Raw genomic sequence first — 24,895 nt, 5'->3', positions numbered from 1 at the left:
ATATTAGCCTCTTCCCTGCCACCGAATACGGATGGAAAATTACTACGCACTACAACAGAATGCGTTCGAGACTACCTTTAACATATAGGGTGTTCAAAATGATTATTTCAATAGAAACTTTCAATTGCTGACTGTGAATGATGAGGTAGGCCTACTGAGTACGAAAATTTGTGTAGATCTGTGTAGGCCACAACGGAAGAAGGAAGTATTTTAAGAACGGATCAAAATCTCATTATAAAGACCACATTTTTTTTTCAGGTGTCATTTCAAACATGACTATGAAAAAAAAAAAAGCTGTCCAAAGTCCCTTTCTCTTCATATCATGATTTCGCACTTGACCCCGGGACACTCCCACTTTCGGGAGGACATGTATGTAGGGCTGTTAAGACCCCCCTTTTCAGCGTTGCTGTCACCCAAAGACCCCATATTTGTTTACGAACATAATGCTATGTCACCCGAAGACCACATATTTGAAGCCAGAACTAGATATCTATTCCAGTCTGTTTCACACTTTCGCATTTCTGTGGCACTGTTTCAGCTCTCACCCAAAGGTTCCATTTAAAATAAGGTCATGTTCTCACCCAATGACCCCATATTTTGTACATTTTGCTCTCACCGAATGCCAAAAATCATGCTCTCACCCAATGACCCCAAAGTGTCAACCCTGCGAGTCAGCCCTACACCTATATCCAAGTTCATATTGAAGTACCCCCGGGACTTGACCATAGCCTAATATTATTACAAAATTTATACAAAAAAAAAAAAGGAACGGATCAAAATTTCAATTATAAAGACTACCCAATTTTATTCGGTTGGCTTTTCAAATGTAAAAAGAAAGAAAAGCATTTTTTTGGCATGCCATTTGGAAATGATACCGGGAGAGATCATAATTATTGCACAGCCCCTAACTAAAGCTAACTATTAATAAACAACAGTAACATGCAATACATGCCATGACAGAATTTGGATCCTCAGTAATGGAAGCAAAGCAAAGTCAGTTAAGGAACTTCTGAACCAGGCCACAAAGAAATTCCTCCTTGACATTTTGCCTGGACATCATGTGGACATGAAGGGTTGTATTGAAAAGTTTCTGCATCATGCAAAGCCAAAAAGACTGCCAAAATGTTTGGACCAGTGGCATATAGGGCAGAGGGGGGGGGGTCAGAATGAGAATACCCCCAATTTTCTCCCCATAGCTGACGGCGCGTTTGTATGTGGCGGTAGGGCGTCCCCGTTCTCCTTCTCTAATTCTGTGATGTACATCCATCCATACCTAAAATTAAATTATATACCTTGTCCTGTGTGAGTCAGCGCATGGACATAGTACGTAGATTTTCATGGACTTTGAGCTGGCAAAGTTTGGCTTAGAGCATCTCTCAATTATGACTGATATTTTTTACGTGTATTTGCATGTTTAATGTATTGTACATTAGTATTTAAAACTAATGATATCATCAAACCTTTTCAACAACTTGAACTAACACAAACAACAAGTTATTATATTTGCACAATATTTTTATTTATTAATATTACACCAAGCTGTTTTGATATATTTCATTATGTACAATTCAACAACCTCTTTTGGTTTTTGTATAACATATAAATTCTGATGTTAGCCATCGATACTTTCATAATGAGCTACTTGCAAATGGTTTAGGAAATAAGCATGAAATAATCAAAAAGCTCAGCACCAGAATCACATAATTGTAACTACATGGAGTTCAGATATCATTGTTAAGTGGCAGTACACCCAATCGCCCCCCTGCATATCCCATACAAAGTCTTCGGGACTCATGAAGATAAGATATAGGGCTCTGATTCAGCATTACAGACAGAAATTGATCAATAATTCAATAGTGTATTGTTTGAGACCATGATGGAGATTAAATTTTGTGTTCCTGAAAAACCTAGTGTTGCCAGCTTCCTTTTCATACCAAAATTTCATTTCTGCAAAAATTGATGATAGTGGCTGTGAGCCTTACTATTATGATGGAATTGACCAGGTTAGGTGGGCCAAATACATGCCAATACTGAAGAAAATAACAGATAAATTCCTATCATGAAAGGGCTGTTTTGCTTAAGGGGTGGGGTATGATTGTTGGACAGTATTTATTTTGGGACATTAGAGCACACCAGACATATCGATTGCATTCTGAATACTGAAGAATGTCATTCTGATATCAAATAATTTTGATTTTTGAAATTGCAATTTAATACACATTTTATGGCAAATCATTAAAAATTGATATTTTGATATTTAACAGTACTTGAAGTAAATTTTATAAATCTGATGATTTATACTTAAAGTGTATGTAGCTTGGAGGAAAAACCGACGATCAATTGAAAATTTTGACCTTTCAGTATTGAAGATATGGATTTTTTTCCCAAAACACCAAAAAATTAGGTCTTTTGGGAAAAAAATCCATATCTTCAATATGAAAGGTCAAAATTTTCAATTGACCGTCGGCTTTTCCTCCTGCTACATACACTTTAAGAATATATCATTAGATTTATATAATTTGAAAAATATCAAATAAAATTTGTATTATATTGTGATTTTCAAAAAATGAAAATTATTTGATATCAGAAAGACATGCTTCAGATTCAGAATGCAATTCGATAGGTCTGAGGTGCTCTCATGTCCCACAAAAAATACTGTCGAAACGCAATAAACGCTCATTTTAGATCCCTTAATTGTTTGCTCAATATTGTATTGCAGATTTTTCTGGGAAAGAACCCAAATCAAGTTTCACATTATGTGTTACTATTAAGTTTTTATGATTGTTATAAGCAAGCATACTGAAAAAAGCCAGTGCAGGTACCTGGTTAAAGCTTTAATATGGAAAAACAGCATCACATTCCTGGAGCTGTAACATTATACATACAAGCATTGGTGCATCACCTACTGTATTGTGTTAATTTATATCCAATATCAAGTATTCTTCGAATCCGAGATGAAAATGAGGTATTTTCGTCTCACCTTGAATGTCCCTTCAGTGTTTTAATGATATGAGCAAAGATCCAGGGAACAATTGTAAAATTGTCACATAAACTGAAATAAGCTACATGATGGAACTACATGTTCTTTAATTCTTAAAATTACAATTAAGTGGTGTTGTTGGTATTTTTTTTTTTAATTTTGGTTTTGTAATTAAACAAAATGCCTTTGTCTCACACATTTGGACATTCCAAATGAAATTGACACAAATCCTCTCTAGTTATCATTGAAAGTATACCAATTTTAAATGTCTATATGACGGCGACATTTGAAGAGATGATGATCATGTCGTACAATAATAATAAATTTCTTGTTTATTGATGTTACCAGTTACTCAATTTACTATTTCCACTGATGTCCAATAATTTGTTGGTCGCAAGCAAATAGTGGCGTACGTGAAGGACAAAATACGTTTCTGAGAAAAACATGTTTGAAGGATACCCTACTAATAATGGAGTTGATACTCCTCCACTATTATCTCTCAGTGGCCCGATTCCATTTGAAATTGAAGTTTAACCCTAATCGTACCAGGTACTACAAAATACTACTTGATATATGCGCGCTGTTCGTGCTTGCATCCAACGTGGTGTGATGACGCAATTGCCCTATAGGCACAGTTTTGCTGGCCAGCGAAGCCCAACACCAGTGGCAAAGTGTTGCTGACCCAGTGCTTGGCATGCGAGGGGTCTCGGGTTTGAATCCCACCCAGGGCAAACAACTTCTTTCTTTGTTTTCTCTCTTTATTCCTTCCTTCTTTCTCTTCCCGTCGCCAAAAAGCCCTAAGCTCTAAACCTTTACGTCACTGTGTGAAACTCTACACCACTACGTGTTGCGACCGACAAATTCACTAGATGCCGGGTCATTTGAAATTAACAGTCCCAGGCAACATGAAATTGGAACAGAGTATACTTGCTGACCAATGCAAATCACCAGGAATGCATTATGTACATATCCAAATGTTAACTGAACAACTGTGTGTATTAACTGTGTGTATCTTGTTGTACTTTATGCTTCATATTTTACACACTGATCCTGGAAGAAGTTAGCATCACACATACATAATTGGCAATGGCAAGTGATTTTCAAGTTTGAAAAGTAACCTGCATTTGATGTGAATCAAATCCACTACCGTAAAAACTGGATAGTTAGCATGTGCTTACTATCGAGCGCTTTTGAAAACATGAAATTATACTGAAGTCCGGCACTTTGCCAACTGAGCTAATGGGGTTGAGACACATTTGAAGGTTTACTTGTTCATAACTATGTGTATCAATGATTTGCTCAAAACCCTTTACACTTTTGTGGATGGGGCTCTTCATGTTTGCTTTATATTTTACACACAAATCTTTTCACCAACTGGAAGGAGTTAGCATCACACATGTATACATGAATTGGCTACTGATTTTTAAGTTTGAGAAGTAACCTACATTCGATGTGATCAAATCCACTACCGTAAAAACTTGATAGTTAGCATCGGTGCTTACTATCGAGCACTTTTGAAAACATGAAATTGTACCGGCCCTTTACCAACTGAGCTAATGGGGTTGAGATACTCATTTGCAGGTTTACTTGTTCGTATATAAATATGTGTATCGATAATTTGCTCAAACCCTTTACACTTTTGTGGATGGGGCTCTTCATGTGTGCATGTTTGCATGTTTTCGAAGCGCTCGATAGTAAGCACATATGCTAACTATCAAGTTTTTATGGTATGGAATGAGAACAAGGAAACTGTATATAATTGTAGGTCAATATTTCAGCAACCATCAGACTTTAAATATAATTTTGTCCTACAGTGTCAGTAAGGCCAAAAAAAAGTTTGTTTGCTTGTCCTCGTCCAACCGACCGTCTTGGCAGTTCCGACCCTAGAACTTTTTTTTTACAATTTTCCCGAAAATGTCATGAACCTTTTGTTTGAATTAATATCGATTCCTGCACTTGATTCTAGCAAATTTTCTGTTTCACTTTGAAAATTTAGGAGAATCAAGGTTTATGGACATTTTTAGCAAGAATCGATGCAGACTATTCTCATCTGGTGAATGATGATTTCAACAATAAATTTCTCATAGTCTGAATTATAAGTTATATGTGACTGATATTTGACATTGAAAATTATGAGAATCAACTTTGATTCATGCAAATCTTTTGTGAGAATCAATCAATGTACAGCCTGATCTCATCTGGTGAATGACGATTTCACGATAACCTTCTCATAGTCTGAATTAAAAGTTATGCGACTGATATTAAACATTGAACATTTAGAGAATCAATATTCTTACCCAGTAAATGATGATTTCAAAAATACTTTTCACTTTTAAGTTTGTAAGTCATTGGTGACTGCTTTTAGACACTGAACATTTATTTAGGAGAACCAACTATTGGGAGCGATTGCTGAATAGGGTGCAACTCTACTTGTCTTATTCCAAGACTAGTACTGCCCTACCCCAACCCTAACCCTAAACTCCATAAACGAGGACAGAACTCAAGTCTAGCAAGTTGCACCCTATTCGGTAATTGTACCAACTTTCGTATAATGCAAATCTTTTTAGCAACAATCACTTAAAGCCATATTATAACATTTGCTGAGGCGAACGCCCTCAAATTTTTGGTAAATTCTGGTTTTTACACGATTGTAATGTACTTTAGTCAATAAAGATACTCTGCAAAAATCAAGACTTTAGGTGCTGTAGTTTTGTCAAAATCCAGATTTTGAATAAAACGATGGAACTGGCGTTTTATTATTACGATGGAAATATTAGTCGAACATGTATGCACAGTACGTACATGGCGTGCGGGATACACATACACACACACCCGAGGATTGTACCAGTATTACAACCGCTGGAGTAACATGCATGGGCGCTAGTAGTAAATTCCAATTTTCTATGCTTTACCTCACTTGTTCGGCTCAAAATTAAAAGGGACATATCTGACAGTAAAAGCTAACATTTTATGGAAAATAAATACCGTTAATTTCAACACCTTTTGTGTAGTCTGTATAGTAATACAACTGTTTCAATTTGTAATATCTGTTACAACAAGAATATTTGCTGGACAACAAATAAGTCAAGATAACTTTTTTGTGGTGGTAATTTCCGCTATATAATACATTGTACACTGTAGCACCCAACTTTCTTTCATGCACCTAGCATGTGCCCAAGAATTAGGCAAAAAAATTGTTGTGTTGCCCTCAAGTGGGAAAAATGGTAAGGTTGGATCGGTCGGTCAATTTTTTTTTTCTCTTTCTTTTTTAAACCTTCAGTTTTTTTAAATCTCAAAACAAGCAGCATTTAAAAATGCTGCTTCTTCCATGAGGACATTTGTCAATGTTGACTACAGTTTAATTGTTAGATAATCAATTTAAGACTAGTTTTTCAATAAAACATTCATTTTTAAGTGGAACACATTGATATTTTGAACATAAAGCATATCTGTCAAAATCATCATTAAAAAAATGCAACCCTGATATTTCAGAATTCATGGTCAGTCGCGGATGGCAACACAACAAATTTTTGTTTTGCCTTACTATACATTGAAAACTCGTTAATTGGTTCCGGCAAAATATCTGATAACACACATTCTTTTTTCAGTTCCAAGCATATACCTTTATATATTATAGCCTGTTAACACTAATTCCTTTTAACACAAATTATAATCCAAGGCCCCTGCAATTTTGTGTTAACGAGGTTCCATTCTATTACCTTCTTACTGAAATTTGCATAATAACAAATAACACCCGCGATCAAATGGCAATCTCAATTAGAATTCTTACTAATTACAAGGCAGGAACGAGTCATATACATGTAATATGTAATGATAATAATGATATAGAAGTATCTAGAGTTAAGGGCTCTTGGTATGAACGTTTCGACAGTATTTTTTGGGGACATGAGAGCATATCAGACATATCAAATTGAATTCTGAATACGAGGAATGTCCTGATACCAAATAATTTAGATTTTTTGAACTTTGCGATATATAATTCAAATTTTATGCCAAATTATTAAAATTTGATATCTTTAAAATTTTTGATATTTAACAGTCCTCGAAGTAAACTTTCTAAATCTAATGATAATTATGTACTTAAAGTGTATGTAGCTGGGATGAAAAGCCAGGAATCAATTGAAATTTTTTTGACCTTTCATATACATTGAAGATTTTTTTCCCCAAAAGACTTAATTTTTTGGTGTTTTGGGGGCAAATTTAATATCTTCAATATGAAGTCAAAATTTTCAATTGATTGTTGGCTTTTCATCCCAGCTACATACACTTTAAGTACATATTCATTAGATTTATAAAGTTTACTTCGAGGACTGTTAAATATCAAAATTATAATTTGCCATAAAATGTGTATTATATCGGGACTTTTCAAAAAATCAAAATTATTTGATATCAGATGGACATCAGAATGCAATGTCTGATGTGCTCTCATGTCCCACAAAAATACTGTCCTAACATTCATACCCCACCCCGTAAAAAGCAATTCAATTTTATGACATACTTCTTCCACCTATTAATTACACATACATAGTACCAGTTTCAAAACATTGATAGCAAAATGGTGGGGTTGAGTAACAAAAACATGGTAAAATCATTCTTTCAGACTTTTTGAGTAATATTAAAATGTTTGTGAAAGTTTGGGATTCCTAAAAAAATGTTGTCTTCACGTCAAACAATTGTAGTCTACTGTGAACTGGAAATTCCAATTTTTATGCGATTTTAGTTGTTATTATAACACAACTTTGGTCTGGGAATTCAGGAATTGCTATCTTTATAAATGTACAAGTGATCAGTTTGCCACTAACTTCAGGAATAGCCAATTTCTAAACAAAAGAGCCTGAACAAAGTTATCTATATAAACTATTTTTGGTATGAGAGAAGCAAATTTGCGATATGATCCCGAATTTCACAGAAACAATGTTGGGTTCATATATTTTTTTTCATTCCCCTAAAAAAAATCCAAATTTATCTTGACTGACTCTTTCATAATTCATATGCCTATTATACCCAACAGCTTTGATGTTTCTTTCTTTCAAAGTGACACACCTAGTCTTAATTTTTCCCTCTTGAAGACTTTGTAATATTCAAACATTTTTGTCATCACACAGCCCCCCTGAAAAATTATGGACTATAAGCGCCACCAATTAACAAATTTTATACTATGTAATACGATACAAATATGTTTGATACAATCTACAATGTATAGCACTTGTTAACATATAACACAATCATAGCTATCTCCATCTGAATCGCCATCATCGTTAAAGTCATCATCATTAAAGTCACCATCTGTGTCGGAGGATGAAGAGGAATCAGAACTGACATCATCATTGTTATCACTCAGAAGATCATCATCCCAATCATCCCACGAGCCTTCAGCATCATCAGCATCATCATCATCATCATCATCAAGGTCAATTGACAAGTCTTCATCGTCGTCGTCATCCCATACATCCCAGAAGTCATCATCGGAGGAGTCGCTGTCGCTGTGCTCATCAAAGTAACCAGCTTCTATTTGACGCCGGAGTTGCCTCTCTTGCTCTGCAATTCAAACACACAAGAAGTAACTTTACTATGATTCTGTTTATATCCAAGCCTTGAAATAAGCGGACTGGAACCAGGAGCAATTTACAATTTATTTTTGAACATTGCTCCTGCTTCACTGGGACTTTACAAGAACCAGGAGCCATTTCTGAAGAAACAAGAGCAATTTTCAAATAGTAAATCCTGTAACAATATAGCATAATGCATACCAGCACTGTTGCATCAAGTTCCAAACTGGAACCAGGAGCAATTTATTTTAGAAAATGGCTCCCGGTTTGTGTGAATTTTACAAGGCCCAGGAGCAATTGTTGGCTTTAAGATGGCAAATTTGCTCCTGACGCCTGCTTATTTGATGGCTTATTTATATATCTTATCATTATTTGAAGCTAAATGCTTTATCTATCTACTGATATTATTATATTATGCACTTTTCAAGTGCAATGTACTTCCCCCACCTGTATCCTGGGGAAATGATAGGGGCTTGTAATTTGTGTACATCCATATCAACACGATGCACTTGTCAGCTACTACCTGTGTCTCGTTTTACATAACAGCTAGGAATAAATACCAGACTCATCTCAAGTGGAGGTCACTTCAAATTCAAATCATCCCTAAGTCACATGGTTTAAGAATACAGAGAACACTCCTTAACCATGTGACTTCAGCGATGATTTGAATTGATCTCCACTTGAAATGAGTCTGGTATTTATTCCTAGCAAGTGCATCATCTTGATATGGATGTACACCATTTAAGTATATTCTCTGACCCCTGAGAGTAGTCCTTCAAGGAGGACCACGCTCCATTTAGTACGATAGTCCACGCCGTCAGGCGTGGGTCCTTCTAGATTAGACATATCCTGACCTGGAAAGTCGAGGGAAATCTCAAACTGATTAACCACGCCTACTGATTAGCTACTAATGATATTCAGCCAATCCGATTGACTAAATATCATCAATAGCTGTCAGTAGGTGTGGCTTGCCTACCTGCTACCAGAATACTAGCTTCCAGCTTGGAATTGACACCAGTATTGCGTAACAAAATTGATTATTAACCCTCTTCAGTTGCATGTGTTAATCCTGTTATAATACTCGGTTTTCTTCTTACCCTCAGTTCACTGACCTGTAGGTTGCGCACAATCAATTCCTTTTGTCATCACTACATTTAATATTGTCCTGGTTAACCTCGATTCCTTACTATTTTTTTATAAAGGTTGTGCTTGAAATTATTGATTGCAGTGCAGTCCATTCAATCAAATGTTGTCATAAACCTATTTGATCGTAGTGCATTTGTTATGTGTGTGAGACGAACTGTCTCGGTAGATTGCAATCATGCTTTTGTTGAATGGATTTGAGTATACCACCATATTAACGGTATGATACGTCATATGCGCAACCTCTATTAATTGGGATAGTTGGCCTATTCGTTTAACATGTTTAAGAAAAATATAGAATTGGAGGACACACGCTTCATAAAAACTTTGGGTTTCACGCATTTATTTACTTTAATTCCTTTTCTTGAAAAAAAAAAAGTTCAGCAAGTTCTTTCTTTCTTTCCTTCTTTCTTTCTTTCCTTCTCTCTTTCTTTCTTTCATTATTTAATACGGGCATATAATTACATTTATTTCATGTATCATCATTTATGTTTTATTATTAATGTGTGTTCATTAATTATTCATTTATTTATTTTATTTTCGCTGATTGATTTATATATTGCCATTGATCAGGCTTATATAGCTTATATCGAGAAATTATGATTTCTTTCATTTTTGCTTGCTTTTTTTTTTTGTTTAGAGATTTTTAGATCAAAGACTAATCATATCAGAACCAGAGTATTAATGATTATTGATGCTTAATCAGTCACTAATGAATGAATATCATGCATATGAATTATAAACGAATGCAATTTGTAATTGAATTATAGAATGAATGATTGGTAGATTGGTTGATTGAGAGACTGATTAATTTGAGATTGATGAAGTTATGAGCGGTCAATAACTATTTGGCTGACTGATTGAGATTGCCAGATCTAACACTATGGACCACGTGAATGGCCTCATCCTAATGACATAGTTCAATAACCTCAATTAAATACTCAATAGTGCAAATTTGACCTCAAGTTTCAGAGTATGAGTTTTGTATCCAAATTTTCCAAGGTCATTCAATGACTATACAAATGTATTGGGGTTAAAGAATTGTGCCCTTATTAATTATAGATGAGCATAATGTGGATCCTAGTGTAAGACCATGAAGAGACAATTGAGAGACTGATTATAAATTGAGTGGTTGCTTGACTCGATTACTTGATTGATTGATATTTTAACACCAAGATACGGTACATTAATTGCGAGACTACAATGTAATTTGTTAATAATTGATCGATTGATCGAATCTAATGATTATTGATTGATGCTTGATGAGTAGTTCAAATTTAATTTCATCAGACTGACTATTAATTTATTGTGATTCTATTATATTATATTATTATATTATATTGATTGATTGGATGACCTCCATATCAAATAATTCATTAATCAATTCATTAAATGATTCTGATTGTTTTATTGATTGTTTGTTGAATACTTATTGGGCGGATGTTGGTTGAATGAAACAACGATTGAGTGATTAAAAAAAGAATCCCTTGAACTTGAAGAACAGTTTGCATCCATTTTTCGAAAATCGGAGTGACTTTTACTTTTTCACCCCTAGCATGCAAATTGACCTTGGACCTGTCGAGCCTACTTGGTAACTATATGTCCTACGTGCAAATATGTTTTACTTTTGTAATCCTTGGACCTAGACAAATAATTTGACATGTTTTTTAGTGAATTTGGAGCATGTTTAATTTTTGCCCCCTATATGACTATGAGCATGTAGGGTGTTTGAGGGGTTTTTTGAGGGTCACGGAGTTCCAATGGTTGACAAAATTAAGTTTTGAATTCAGCATACCCGAATGAAACAAAACAATGTGGTTGCCAGCTTTTACGCGAACTTGCCGCTTGATGCTTAAATAAGCACATTTCCAATAGAACCAGACTAATAAAATAACACTGATTTTACAAAATAAATTAATATGATATCACAGTTTAGGCCTACACAGCTGGTCTATCGAAACCCAGCTACTTCAAAAGTGTGAAGTGTTTTGATCCATGCAATCTCAAAATCAATCGATTGAGATGACTAGAGCGTACTCGTCCCAGTTACATAACAGATGCGGTTAAATGATGGGCGTGGTTACCAACCATATTTGGAGTTATTACGTTGTCATTAACTGGGTTGGTTCAGGTCACTGCTTATGGTAATTCGATTGCGCTGCTGGGGTAGAGCACCAATCTATAAGGACCAACGCCTGACGGCGTTGATAATAGTGCTACATATTGCGTTGGTCCTGTATGGACTACCTGAGAGCCACTGTAGGCATGTATAGCCTGTATTACATGCCCTACTATCTCCTTGGTTCTATCATCACCAATCATCCATTTTGCAGGGTCAGGAAATTACAAAATACTGTGTGCGCCAGGTGCACCAACCATTTATAATCCCCTATGTAATCCCACCTTTCCACCAGTGCCTCATATTTCTCCAATCCAAAGTTTGTTTCATGGAAAAAGATGGTGTAAAGACAACTGTAATTTCTAGCTTCCTCAACCAACAGAAATGCCAATGGATCTCTTTAGAGAAATCCTGAACAAAACCCTCCTATATCTCATAAAAATCTTGTGTACACTGTAAAAGCAAAACTAGTATCTCCTTACCGGTTCGGTCATCCAAAGCCTTTTTTCGTCTCTCTTTAAAGGCATCGTCAAATTTGTCCACTACTTTGTCTATATATCTATCAAGATTCTCAAGGCTAAATTTAGAAGTGATGGTCGTCCGACATACAGGACAGAGGTCTTTACGCTTGGTCCAACGGGTGATACAGTGCTTACAGAATGTATGGCTGCAATTTAGAACTGTGGCCTAAAAATATGCAAAGAACACACACAAAACATAAATAATACACAAAACAAATACACACTGTACAAGATGGTTTGGAGGGCAATATTTTTGGTAAAATGATGTAAAGATAAGTTGCATGCCATAATTATATTACACCAAGGGGGCTGTTATTTCCCTCGAAATGGTGTGGGTCATGAATATGGGGTCACAGAATGTTTTTTACCAAAAATAGGGGGCATTGTAAAATTATCAAGGGCTTTACAATAAAAATCTGAACATAAGTGCACCTTCTTTCCACCAAGGGTACACATTTCGTATAACCATTGTGGAATACCTTGTTGTGAATAAGTGTGTGCGGAATGGAGGCATATTCAGGACCCACCCCCTTGCAAAGAAAATGACATCCCCCTTACAGGAGATAAGACAGCTAGCAAGACCTGATGGAAAAGCAGTAAAGTATCCGACAGATATCGGACAGATATATTATCTGTCAAGTTATATATTGTGGTTTTGCCACACACAAATTGGACCATGAAACTTGCAATATGTTCCCCCCCCCCCCCAAATAAAATAGATTGACTTTCATACCACAGGGTAATTCTGTCCTGTGTCCACCTGTTACCTTCAATCTTGATTGGCTCTACCATATCCACTCACCTGGATGAGAATTTCTGCGCAGATTAGGCATTGTAAATCCTCTTCTATCAAGTTAGACAGTCGTTCTTTTGCTTTCTTCTTGGCCATTGCCTTCATGTGTTCCTTGGGCGACATTGAGATTAAGTTCTGTCAAACAAAATATCAGAAATCAGAAATATGACAATTATATATTTGAAAATGGTAAGGGAAGATTATTTGAAACTTTATAATAGAAACCTAACAGATGGGAGAGAACGTCATTTGCCAAAATTTATTTGTATTGATGATTTTATATGCATTTCATTAAGGGCACATGATGATGATAATAACTACTCATCCAATAATGACAAAATATTTCCATTAAGTTTACTTATTGAGTGAATAGTAGGTTGCATCAAACCCTTCTCATGGCAACCAAATTTTTTGTACAGTACCTACTCTTAAAATATGCCACTGGTCAAATAAATAACCTACACCAAATTTGAATTCATTCCAAAGTTATCTTCTGGGTCCACCATGAGCCTATAAACTTTGAGCGTGATATCCTGCACTATTCAGTTCAAAGCAATATGGCAGCCATTTTACTAGTACACAGAATTTGGTACACAAAAATGGCTGCCATGTGCTTTACTTCTGGATTTGGGTACTAGTTGTCATGAGTGAAAACTAACAGAGCTTTAACCAGGGCAAGTGGATTTATCAAAATTCAATTTTCATTATTACATTGCATGTCCTGTATGAATGTAGACATCTTGACTCTGCAGTGCTATATGCATTCAGCAGGGTTGAAAACGGATAGCACAGGGTCAGGGAACACTTTTGATTGGGTCAACCTGATTCAGGGCACAGAAAAATGATGACCGGGCCAGTTCGATCTGGAGTGTTTGGCTGTCGGGTTTGTTCGGGTCCGGGAGTTAACAAAAGTATACTGTGCTCGTCTTTTGTTCAGACTATTTGAGAGGAATTGATCAGACAGCCAGCATACATGACATGAATCTGTAAAAACCTGTCAACTTAAACATGTTTAAAAAACTTTCTTACACTCACCATCAACATTTTCAATTCGCTTAATTCAGCATCCAGTTTTTTCAGTTGGACTGTCTTATCTGCATCACTCTTCCCATCTTTCTCAACTTCCAACTTCTGCTTCTCCAAGTCAACTTGCATTTGCTTCAGCTGTCTCTTACACGTTTTGAAATATTTATGCCGACTGTATGTCTTTTTCTGTCCCTCCAGTTTCTGTTCCATTTCGTGTTCTAGACTTTCTTTCTCTTTTCTCCACGACATTACTTTAGTCCTGAGTTCATGTCTCATTTTGGTGATTGTTGACTGCATTCTGTCCACTTGTTTCTGCCATCTGGAGTTCAGTTCTTTCTTAAACTTCTGCATCTCTTTCTGATTGATCTTCACCTCCGTTTGCAATCTCTTCTCCAGTTGCGTGGCTCTCTTCTCCATTTCCGACTCTTTCCTATCAAGGCTTCTCATAAGTTTCCTACTCTCCACTTGCTGTACTTGTTGTTTCTTCTTTTCCACTACACCTTTTACAACCTGTCTTTTCGATAACAACCGTTTCAGTCTAGCAATCTGTTCATTTTCTTTGCTGATTTCTTCCTTCAACTCTGCAACTTGCTCTTCCAACAATTTTGTTTTTGACGTAATTTTCTGTGTCTCTGTGGTAATGCTAGTAAATGATGACGATGATGATGAAGCTGATGTGGATGGTACATGTTTTTGAATATCTACTGAATCACACACAATTTCATGCTCATTTGTTTCTACACTGGTCTGTTTCTTCAATGAAATCTTTGATCTGCCTCGATGAGAGGAAGCACCTTGGCTATCACGTACACATTTCCTACGTGGGTTTTTTCTTCGAGTTCTTGCTGTAACACTTTTCACAATTGCAACTGTGTCCTTAGGTACTGTTTCTGACATTGGTTTTTCTTTGACTACAATATCTGCATTCAATTCTTTCTTTGGCTCTTGAGTTAGACTTTCTGCTTTAATCATCTGACGAGAGCACTTGGTGTGCTCCTTGCTCGATTTGGTAGATGCAAGTTTCTGTACCTTAACTGGCACATCAGCATCAGTCTTCGGGTACTCGGAACAACCACGTTTGCCTGCCTTTCTTAACATTGTCTTACAATTCTGATTTTCTTTAGTGTTCTTCTGAGTATGTGAACTCATTTTAGACCTTGAGCTCTTTCTGATTAAGTTTCTGTTCTCTTTGGAATCGGTGAGTACCGGTGGGTTTGAAGCTGCATTTGAAACTACCCAAGTACCGCTTGTTGTTTGCGCAACCTTTGCATCTATGGCCGTGGGTTTGTTGGACTTGTTAGCATACTGTAGAAGAAAAAAAAACCACGAAAAGTAGTAATAAGTTAGTTCAGGCATCCCCCCAAGCATTTACATAATGTGTACACTTGGGATCCACCATGTCCTCATATAACAACAGGAGGATCAAAAGTTATGCCATTTACTTGCATCCAACTTCTTGTAGCGCGAGGCGTTCAATCGTAATAGTAACAGAGCCCAAAAGTAGTGCTAGATAAATGTATACATATTTTCTGAAAGGAAATTGCACAAGGAAACTAATTTCTGGCGGCTTTTGCATTTGAAAAATTGTAGGAAGTAGTGTAAATAGGGAAGAGGAAGGTGACCTGATATGTTTGGAAAATCATTCTTTAAAACTTACGTACGGTATAACATAAAATGTCATTCCTTTCAAGCACTCATGCAAAAAGAACATGTAAATGTTTTTTGTAAATGTGACTAATTCCTAATGGAATTACCGACATTTATACAGCGTGATATTGGTAGTCTACAGTGCTTTTAATTTATAAGATAATCATCATGATCATGTAATAAAATATTGATTTCAAGTGAAAGGCCCTATTTTTCTAATTACATTACAATTACAAATTATTACAATTATTGAAATTAGAAGTTCCAACTCAGTGTATTTCCGAGAATATCATCAAAAAAATGCCTTAGAATTAGTCTCATGGTATGCCATATTTGTGACTATAGCCAAAATATTAAATTCTCGATCATGAGAGCCAACTTGGGTACGCACAGTTATTTGCGCCGAGCGTACTACGCAAATACCGGCGCTTACGGTGCAAACACAGCTTTTGAGAATTGACCAATCATATGGTCGTTGCTAGGCAAGGTTCGGTCATGCAGGTCGCGCGATCGTGTTATTCTATGAAAAGTAGGCCTACACTGACGCAGAAGGTACATCCTCTCATGATCGAGAAATTGTTATTTTGGCTATAATTCGGCAGTTTTTTAATGATTTCTTCGGAAATATACCGATTTGGAATGCCAAATTTCAATATGTTTATGAGAAAAAACAAGATGTATCTTTTGCGGGCCCTCACTGATTTTCGGGGGCTGAAGACCCTTGGTTTGGGCCCTCCTTATTTCGAGCCATGTATGTAAATATGTATTGTGTTTGGGCCCCGGTTTAGGCCAATTTGGCCGACTAGCAATTTATGCGTTAACTACGGTTTGCCTTTGCCTTTCAGTTTCATGTACTTAAATCATTATCATGTCATGCACCGATTACAGTAAGTGCAGAACTGTCATGTATGCATGAACTCGACATGTTCAGTGTTCATGATGCATCCATGACTGCCATGAGAACCGGCGTGGCGCGGCGCGGCATTACATTTGATCATATTGATGATTCAAATCCAATCAAGCAGCGATTGCTATTTCCAGAACGTCGCTGGATGAATTTGTTCAGTGATAAAGGAGCACAAGCCAGTTGGCACTGTACAATTCCGCGGTGGACACTAATTTTTACATGTATAATTTGTGAAAAAGGAATCCTGCTTTTTATTTTTTAAGCTTTAGCAAACTTCTCATGTTGTGCATATTGTTTTGTTACCATTTGGTGATGCTGTTATGTGCACATATCAAGAAACATTATCAATTATAAATAGCCTCATATTGAAGTTTAGAATGTTTTCTGTCTATTTTTACCCAGCCACTTACTTTACTGTGAAAATTTGTGCCATTTTCGCATTCACAACCTTTCTTACATCTGCTCCTAAGTTTCATGACCAGCGCCATGTTCCCGAAATGACAGTAGTTGTTCCGTGTGTTCACAGCTAAATTCCTATGGAAAAATGTACGTGACAAAATAAAACATGGAATCAGCCAAATTTACTGAGTGGTATAATCTCATTGAGAAGACTTTTGTGTGCTACATAGCGATCTCGGAACACTGTTTTGGACACCTGCGTTTATAATATGCAAACGAGATTATCAAGACGATTTATTGTTTCTAGAATATTTATAGTGATTTTCTCATACTGGAATTTCCCTGTACAATAAGTCTTTTACAGGGTGATCCAAAAGTGACCGGGTCTAAAGGGGGGGGGTATTTGATATCAAGGGGAGCCAGGCGGAACTTCCCCACAGACATTTTAGGATGGAAATGGGGTGTAAAGTATCATTAAAGCCATACTGTACGATCTTATAATATGAAGTTGGGTAATTTTTCAAAGCTGATTTTTTTGCATATTTGTAGGCCTAATGTTTAGGCCTACACATGTCCCAACTCCCAACTTGCACCTAAATGGAATCGGCCAAATTTGTTGTCTTTGTAGGTCAACAGAGCAAAGTTCGACATAAAGTCATAATTTTTTTATTATGATTTTATGTCCTCCCATAGAACTGCATGTTAAATGGCCAAAATAACCAGTGGGATTTTTTTCACTTTCAGCTTAAAATGGACAGCAACCATTCCCTGCAGTTATTACTAATATTATTTCAACATTTTGAATGAAGAATAACAAAATTAAAATTTGACGGAAATCGTACATTATTAAAGGCTTTAAATGACTAAAAATGGGACAACAAATGATTGGGTCGAAAATTTGGCTTTTCCCCATCACACTAAAAAATACCGTAAAATGGGGTAATTTTGGGCACTTTTCAGAGTTTTTAAACCACTGCTTCCAAACAAAACCAATTATATTTCTAATTATCTCTTTTTTATGACATTAGGGTTCCCTTCTACACCAAGTTGAAAAAAAATCTTTAAATAGGAAGCCTGCCCTAGGGGTTAAAAAATAGCCTGCCCAAAGTTACCCCGCATTTGGGGCAACTTTGGTCACCGTCAGACATTCCATGAAGAAAAAAAATCAAAAAAATTGATCTTCGCTGTACTATGGGCAAGTTGTGGTTTTTTGTGACATTTGACCCCTTGCCAAATTAATCAAGCACACATCCTTGCTCACAAACATCGAATTTTATTTTTTCTGCAAAAAATGTTTAAAAATGCTCATTTTTGGTTTAAAATTTCTAGGAATTGGACATGAGCAACTATTATTTCTTCCAAATATTTCTTAACAAATTGACACCAAATATGACTAAAAACAATATTGCTATACGAAAATATAACCATTAAAAATATATATCTGACCGACCAACTACCCGCTGACCGAAGTTACCCAATTTTACGGTAACTAGGCCTATACGAGCTCCTATACGCGCGCTGCTGGTGGGGGAGGGGTCATATTCAGTCCACAAAATAGGCCTATAGGGCCTACCATTTCGGTCAATTTTGCCAAAAAATCAATTATCAGCCGAGCGGGACTCTGAGGGTAAAATTCGAGATCCATTAGGGCTAAATTTCCTTATTTTTCACCTATTTTCTTCAGTGCAACCTGCTTTGTAAATTTTGATTTTCATAATTTAGCACGAAATAAAACACAGTCACTGAAAAACTATTTTTTCTAAAAAATCAACTCGTGATTAGGCCTACTGATGGTTACAAATAGGCCTATGATGTAGGCCGGGGAAAAATACAATATAGGCCCTAACGGGAAAAATACAGATGGTGGCGCCGGGCACGGGTTCGGGATCCGGGCTTGTGGCTCGTGATGTGATTAAAATTACACGTCGAAATTTTCGGGGCGCATTTTATGACCTTTTAAAGCCATAATGTGTGATTTGCATAAAGAATAGATTCCTAAACTGGCGGGCTCAAAAAGAAACTTATAATTTTTCACAAGGTCGTATCTTAAAATCCTGTCCATTAAAATGAACCAAAATTGCACACAGGACTATTACTTCAACACTCTAAACACTGGTCAGTAAACAATCAGGTGTCCAACTGACACAACAGCAAAATGCACTGACATTCGGAACAGCTTTCTGGAACACATTCACAGCCCAATAATTGGCACAAGAAATCTGTGAGTAAGTGAAATAGTGTGGAACAAGACCAGCACCTGTTTCTTGAAGAAAGTGTGTGAAAAACATAAGCAGCCCCGTTCCACACTATTCCACTTACTCTTTGGAAATTATCACCTGTGTAAGGATCTTTTACGCATTATCACAGATTTCTTTTGCTGGGTATATTATTCGCCTGTGAATGTGGTCCGGGAAGCTGTTCCGCGTCAGTGCATTTTGCTGCTGTGTGAGTTGGACAACTGCTTGGTTACTGACATGTGTTTATAGAGTAGAGTATAGTGAACTAAGTAAATCCTGTGTGTAATTTTTGTTCATTTTTATGGACAGGTTTTTAAGATATGACCTTGTGAAAAATTATAAGTTTCTTTTTGAGCCCAGTTTATTTAAATTTGCTAGTCACCGTCATTTGAGCATATTATTTGAGTAGGCCCTACATAGGCCCCTATTTCATATTCCAGAAAAATACAGCATTATCTTTTGGGGTTAAAAATATTGTCCTGTTTTGCCAAATGAAACAGTCCAATTCAAATATTTGGCCAATTGTTTTAAAATAAAGGGCCAAAACATGCTTTTTGGGGTATTTCATAAAGATCATTGCATTTAAATATCAGCTCAATTGGAGCATTTGTGAAAACGTGACCTTTGACCCCTTTATGACCCCTTAAAGTCATAATGTACGATCTTATAATATTAATTTGGTTAATTTTTTTCAAACCTGATTTTTTGGCATATTTGTAATGTTTACACATGTAACATCTTGCACTTAATTGGAATCAGCCAAATTTGTTGTGTTTGTAGGTAAACAGAGCAAAGTTCGACATAAAGTCATAATTCAAGAAATTATGACTTTATGTCCTCCTATAGAACTGCGTGTTAAACGGCCAAAATAACAAGCAGTGTTTACCTCGTTATTTCAGCTCAAAATGGACAGAAACCATTCCCGATATCGATAATTATTACTAGTATTATTTCAGCATTTTGAGTATATAATGACAAATTTAAAATTTGAAGGAAATCGTACATTAAGCCAAAATATTCTAAACATGTTTAGAATGTCATAAGGATCTTTGCATTTAAATTTCAGCTCAACTGGAGCATTTTCGGTTAAAATGACCTTTTTTGACCCCTGTGACCCCTTGGATGACCTCTGTCGTTAGGAAATATTTTTATTATATTTTTTAGGCCTACTCCTTCGATCTTTCATTTGACACCTGACCACTCGGGGGGTTACACCTTCGTGGCATTTTGAGATATATGTTCATTTCAGACCAAATGGTTAGTCATGTACGATCTTATAGGGCCTATGTAATATGAAATTGGTTAATGTTTTTCAAACCTGATTTTTTTGCATTTTGTAATGTTTACACTTGTCCCAACTTGCACCTAAATGGAAGCGGCCAAATTTGTTGTCTTTGTAGGGCAACAGAGCAAAGTTCGACATATTATCATAATTTAAAAATTATGATAATATGTCCTCCCATAGAACTGTCCAAAATAACCAGTGTGTTTTCTTTCACTTTACCTTGTTATTTCAACTTAAAATGGACAGCAACGCTTCCCGTCAGTTAGGGTACCTGCAGGTAATATGGGACCATTAAGGACGTTTAGCTTATGTGCATAAAAACTATAGAAGATATGCCCAAAAGAGATTGTTATGATGAACAACCTGTCCTTTAAGATTAATAAAACAGGCAATGTTATCTTGTTTTTATGTTTGTTTGGACTCTATGACGTCAAAATGACGTCATCGTCAAGTGTCCCATATTACCTGCATGTGCAGGTAATATGGGACACTGTGTTATCTCTATGGTGAAAATCAAAATGTTCAGAAAATCACTCTTTTGTTCTAAAAACATTTTTGTTACATGATTTTAAATGTTAAATGCAAATTTCAACAAGAAAATTCAATTTTCTAAATAGTTTTGCTTTTCGCATTGACAATGCACACAATTTCCTATGTGTCCCATATTACCTGCACCCATTCAGTTGAAAATCAGAGAAAATAATCATTTATAAAAGGAAAGTGCCACTTTTCAGTGGAATTTTACCTGCTGATAAGCTTAACCCATCACCTAAAACTCCTAAAGATCATAAAAAGTGACAAATGCACCCTCAATACCAGAGTATTTGGATACACAATCATAAAATGTGGCGTCATTGATTTTATATCAGGCCAAAAAAACGACGTAAATTTTTGGGCAATTTCACTCTTGGCATTGATTTCCAAGAGTTTGATACACAGACTCCAAAACTGCATTTCTTACGGAAGTAACTAAGGGCCATGTGGGTTCGCTTTGTAACGCAAGAAGTCAGGATCTTGTGATCACAAATCCCGACTTCTTGTGTTCCTGACTTAGCCAGTTTGAAATAAAGACGAAGTAAAGATATCAAAATAAAGAAATAGTTAAGACAACTCAGGATCTCAAGAACTCATGAAATCTGTTCAATTTTTACGGCGTTGGTATTTTAATTGTAAGCACATCCACGTTAGTTATCTCGAGATCCTATTTTCTTGACTTAAAGTCAGGAACTCATGAACTCAAGCCACGCTTGAGTTCCTGACTTCCTGACTTCAAGTCAGGAACACAGGATCACGAGATCCTGACTTCATGACTTTAAAGTCAGGAACTCGTAAACTCAAGCCGCGCTTGAGTTCTTGAGTTCCTGACTTCATGACTTTAAAGTCAGGAACTCGTGAACACAAGCCGCGCTTGAGTTCACGACTTCCTGACTTTGAACTCAGGAACACAAGAACTCAATCGCCGCTTGTGTTCACGACTTCCTGACTTTGAACTCAGGAACACAAGAACTCAAGCGCCGCTTGTGTTCACGACTTCCTGACTTTGAACTCAGGAACACAAGAACTCAAGCGCCGCTTGTGTTCACGACTTCCTGACTTTGAACTCAGGAAGTCACGAACACAAGAACTCAAGCACGGCTTGAGTTCGTGAGTTTGTGACTTTAGCACGTGTGTTGCTAGCGCCATCATTTGATATTATATGGATGCATTTAGGCTCTCTCAGCTGGTAGGTGACACCGAACTAAACTCGTCATATACTCGGATATCACTTATTAATTATTTATTTAATCTATTTTTTTTTTCATTTTAGCTTAATCATTGTTAATTTAGCAGTTGTGTTTGTAATTGCAATTAGAAACGTAATAAAACATGATTTTAAATATTTATAAATTAATTTTCTCTGAGGACTGGTGGTGTGTTTAATAATCAGGTAATGATGGTCGACGACAACGACGACGATAATGATGATGATGATGATAATCAATACACAAATGATAAAGAGAAATAAACATGCCTGGCATATATACTACGTGTATATTTATATTCTATTTTTAAGATGGACAAATTTGACCTCTTGGCTCCTTGCTTTTATGCATGGTAAAAGTCGGGTTGGCCTTGAAGAAAATATATATATTACATGCTGTTCGAATTAAGAAGACATAGTCGGGTTGACCTTACAATGTTTGTGCACTCATAAATTGACCTGTGAACGCATTGGATATAACACATCATACTCCACAACGTCAGGTTAACTTTCTTGTTGAATGGAGGCCTCGAGGTCACTGAACTGTGTCTTTGGAAATTATGTCTTTTTTGGCTCGTAGCAAATGATAGTATAATGTGTATGCGAAATCATAGGTGAGCAGGGTAGATGACATGACACGTGCTCTTTGTTCAAATATTACAAGTATTAAACACGATTGGCAAACATTAGCGTTTCATATTGCTTGCAACCACCCGGTCAACCCCCTCCCCCCAATTATTGTTAGAGCCAACACTATATTATTGTCCGTCCCTGTCTCAGTATCAAAACAACATTGACTGGACTGTGAGGAGGGGGAGTGAAGATTGCATAGTTAAATTTACTGAAATCCCTCATCACTGCCATCATCATCTTTTTTCATCACCACCATCATCTGACATCATCAGTATTATCCATTATCATCATCATCATCATCATCATCATCATCATCATCATCATCATCATCATCATCATCATCATCATCATCATCACTGTGATCATTAACATCATCATCATCATCATTACCTGATAATACTAGACACATCATCACAGCAACGAATTTGGGCGATATTCGATACTGCAAACGATCATTTCTGGATCACTTTCGTTCATTTTTCGTTCATTCTTTAAATCAAAATACCGGGCAAGTATGTCGGTAAATGTGTCTATTTTATGTATTTTTTGTGCTAATTTTATTACAAAATATTTGATATCAATCCTAGTTGCACTCCCATTCGAGTATATGACAAGTTTAGTTCGGTGTCACCTACCAGCTGAGAGAGCCTAAATGCATCCATATAATATCAAATGATGGCGCTAGCAACACACGTGCTAAAGTCACAAACTCACGAACTCAAGCCGTGCTTGAGTTCTTGTGTTCGTGACTTCCTGAGTTCAAAGTCAGGAAGTCGTGAACACAAGCGGCGCTTGAGTTCTTGTGTTCCTGAGTTCAAAGTCAAGAAGTCGTGAACACAAGCGGCGCTTGAGTTCTTGTGTTCCTGAGTTCAAAGTCAGGAAGTCGTGAACTCAAGCGGCGCTTGAGTTCTTGTGTTCCTGAGTTCAAAGTCAGGAAGTCGTGAACTCAAGCGCGGCTTGTGTTCACGAGTTCCTGGCTTTAAAGTCAGGAAGTCAGGAACTCAAGAACTCAAGCGCGGCTTGAGTTCACGAGTTCCTGACTTTAAAGTCATGAAGTCAGGATCTCGTGATCCTGTGTTCCTGACTTGAAGTCAGGAAGTCAGGAACTCAAGCGTGGCTTGAGTTCATGAGTTCCTGACTTTAAGTCAAGAAAATAGGATCTCGAGATAACTAACGTGGATGTGCTTACAATTAAAATACCAACGCCGTAAAAATTGAACATATTTCATGAGTTCTTGAGATCCTGAGTTGTCTTAACTATTTCTTTATTTTGATATCTTTACTTTGTCTTTATTTCAAACTGGCTAAGTCAGGAACACAAGAAGTCAGGATTTGTGATCACAAGATACTGACTTCTTGCGCTACAAAGCAACCCGCATGGCCCTTAGTTACTTCCGTAATTTCTAGAAGCACAATTGATGTCTCTAAACACTTATTAACAAATCAACTTAAAGTGTGTACCTTCTCTAAGCTACTTTTTGTTAAAATGAAAACAGGTGTCCCATATTACCTGCTGTCCCATATTACCTGCAGCTACCCTATTACTAATATTAAACATTTTGAATAAAGAATAACAAAATTGAAATTTGACGGAATGTTAAGGCTTTGAGCTCTTTAGTGAGCTAGTAACATTCACTATAGGCCTATAGGCTGATACCATTCCATGGTTCAGCAAAAATAGTTCTGTATTTTTCTGAAATAGGGAGTAGCCAACATGAACAAGACGGACGGACAAGACTCCCCGGGACAAGACAAGACTCGGAATCGCGAGTTGCGCAAAACTGATGCATTGGGGATTTCCCCACTGACGAATTGCGAAATGTACATGTACATGCTAAACCTGACATGAACTCGTATGGTGGAATGTTATCATGTAGGCCTACAGTGTGTGATT

The 24,895-nt window shown here is 36.5% G+C and overlaps 1 protein-coding gene across 1 annotated transcript; it reads right to left on the bottom strand.

Moving 5' to 3' along the window:
* Positions 1-7,226: 7,226 nt before the first annotated feature.
* LOC140153717 (uncharacterized) lies at positions 7,227-17,236 on the bottom strand. The gene is made up of 5 exons (XM_072176541.1): positions 17,117-17,236; positions 14,162-15,457; positions 13,136-13,261; positions 12,295-12,499; positions 7,227-8,539 (listed from the first exon to the last, which is right to left on the bottom strand). Exons 1-5 carry the CDS (start codon positions 17,192-17,194, stop codon positions 8,211-8,213), a joined length of 2,034 nt encoding a protein of 677 aa, XP_072032642.1. The 5' UTR covers positions 17,195-17,236; the 3' UTR covers positions 7,227-8,210.
* Positions 17,237-24,895: the final 7,659 nt, after the last annotated feature.

This window comes from Amphiura filiformis, chromosome 5, assembly GCF_039555335.1.
Source record: "Amphiura filiformis chromosome 5, Afil_fr2py, whole genome shotgun sequence".
NCBI classification, from domain to species: Eukaryota; Metazoa; Echinodermata; class Ophiuroidea; order Amphilepidida; family Amphiuridae; genus Amphiura; species Amphiura filiformis.
This window is presented reverse-complemented; position numbering and strand designations above follow the sequence as displayed.

Coding starts and splice junctions, on each gene's coding strand:
- LOC140153717 (XM_072176541.1), bottom strand. CDS start 17,194: ATGGCGCTGGTCATGAAACTTAGGAGCAGATGTAAGAAAGGTTGTGAA. Junction 13,262..14,161: donor GCGAATTGAAAATGTTGATG/GTGAGTGTAAGA, acceptor TTTGTTTGACAG/AACTTAATCTCAATGTCGCC. Junction 12,500..13,135: donor GCGCAGAAATTCTCATCCAG/GTGAGTGGATAT, acceptor GCATATTTTTAG/GCCACAGTTCTAAATTGCAG.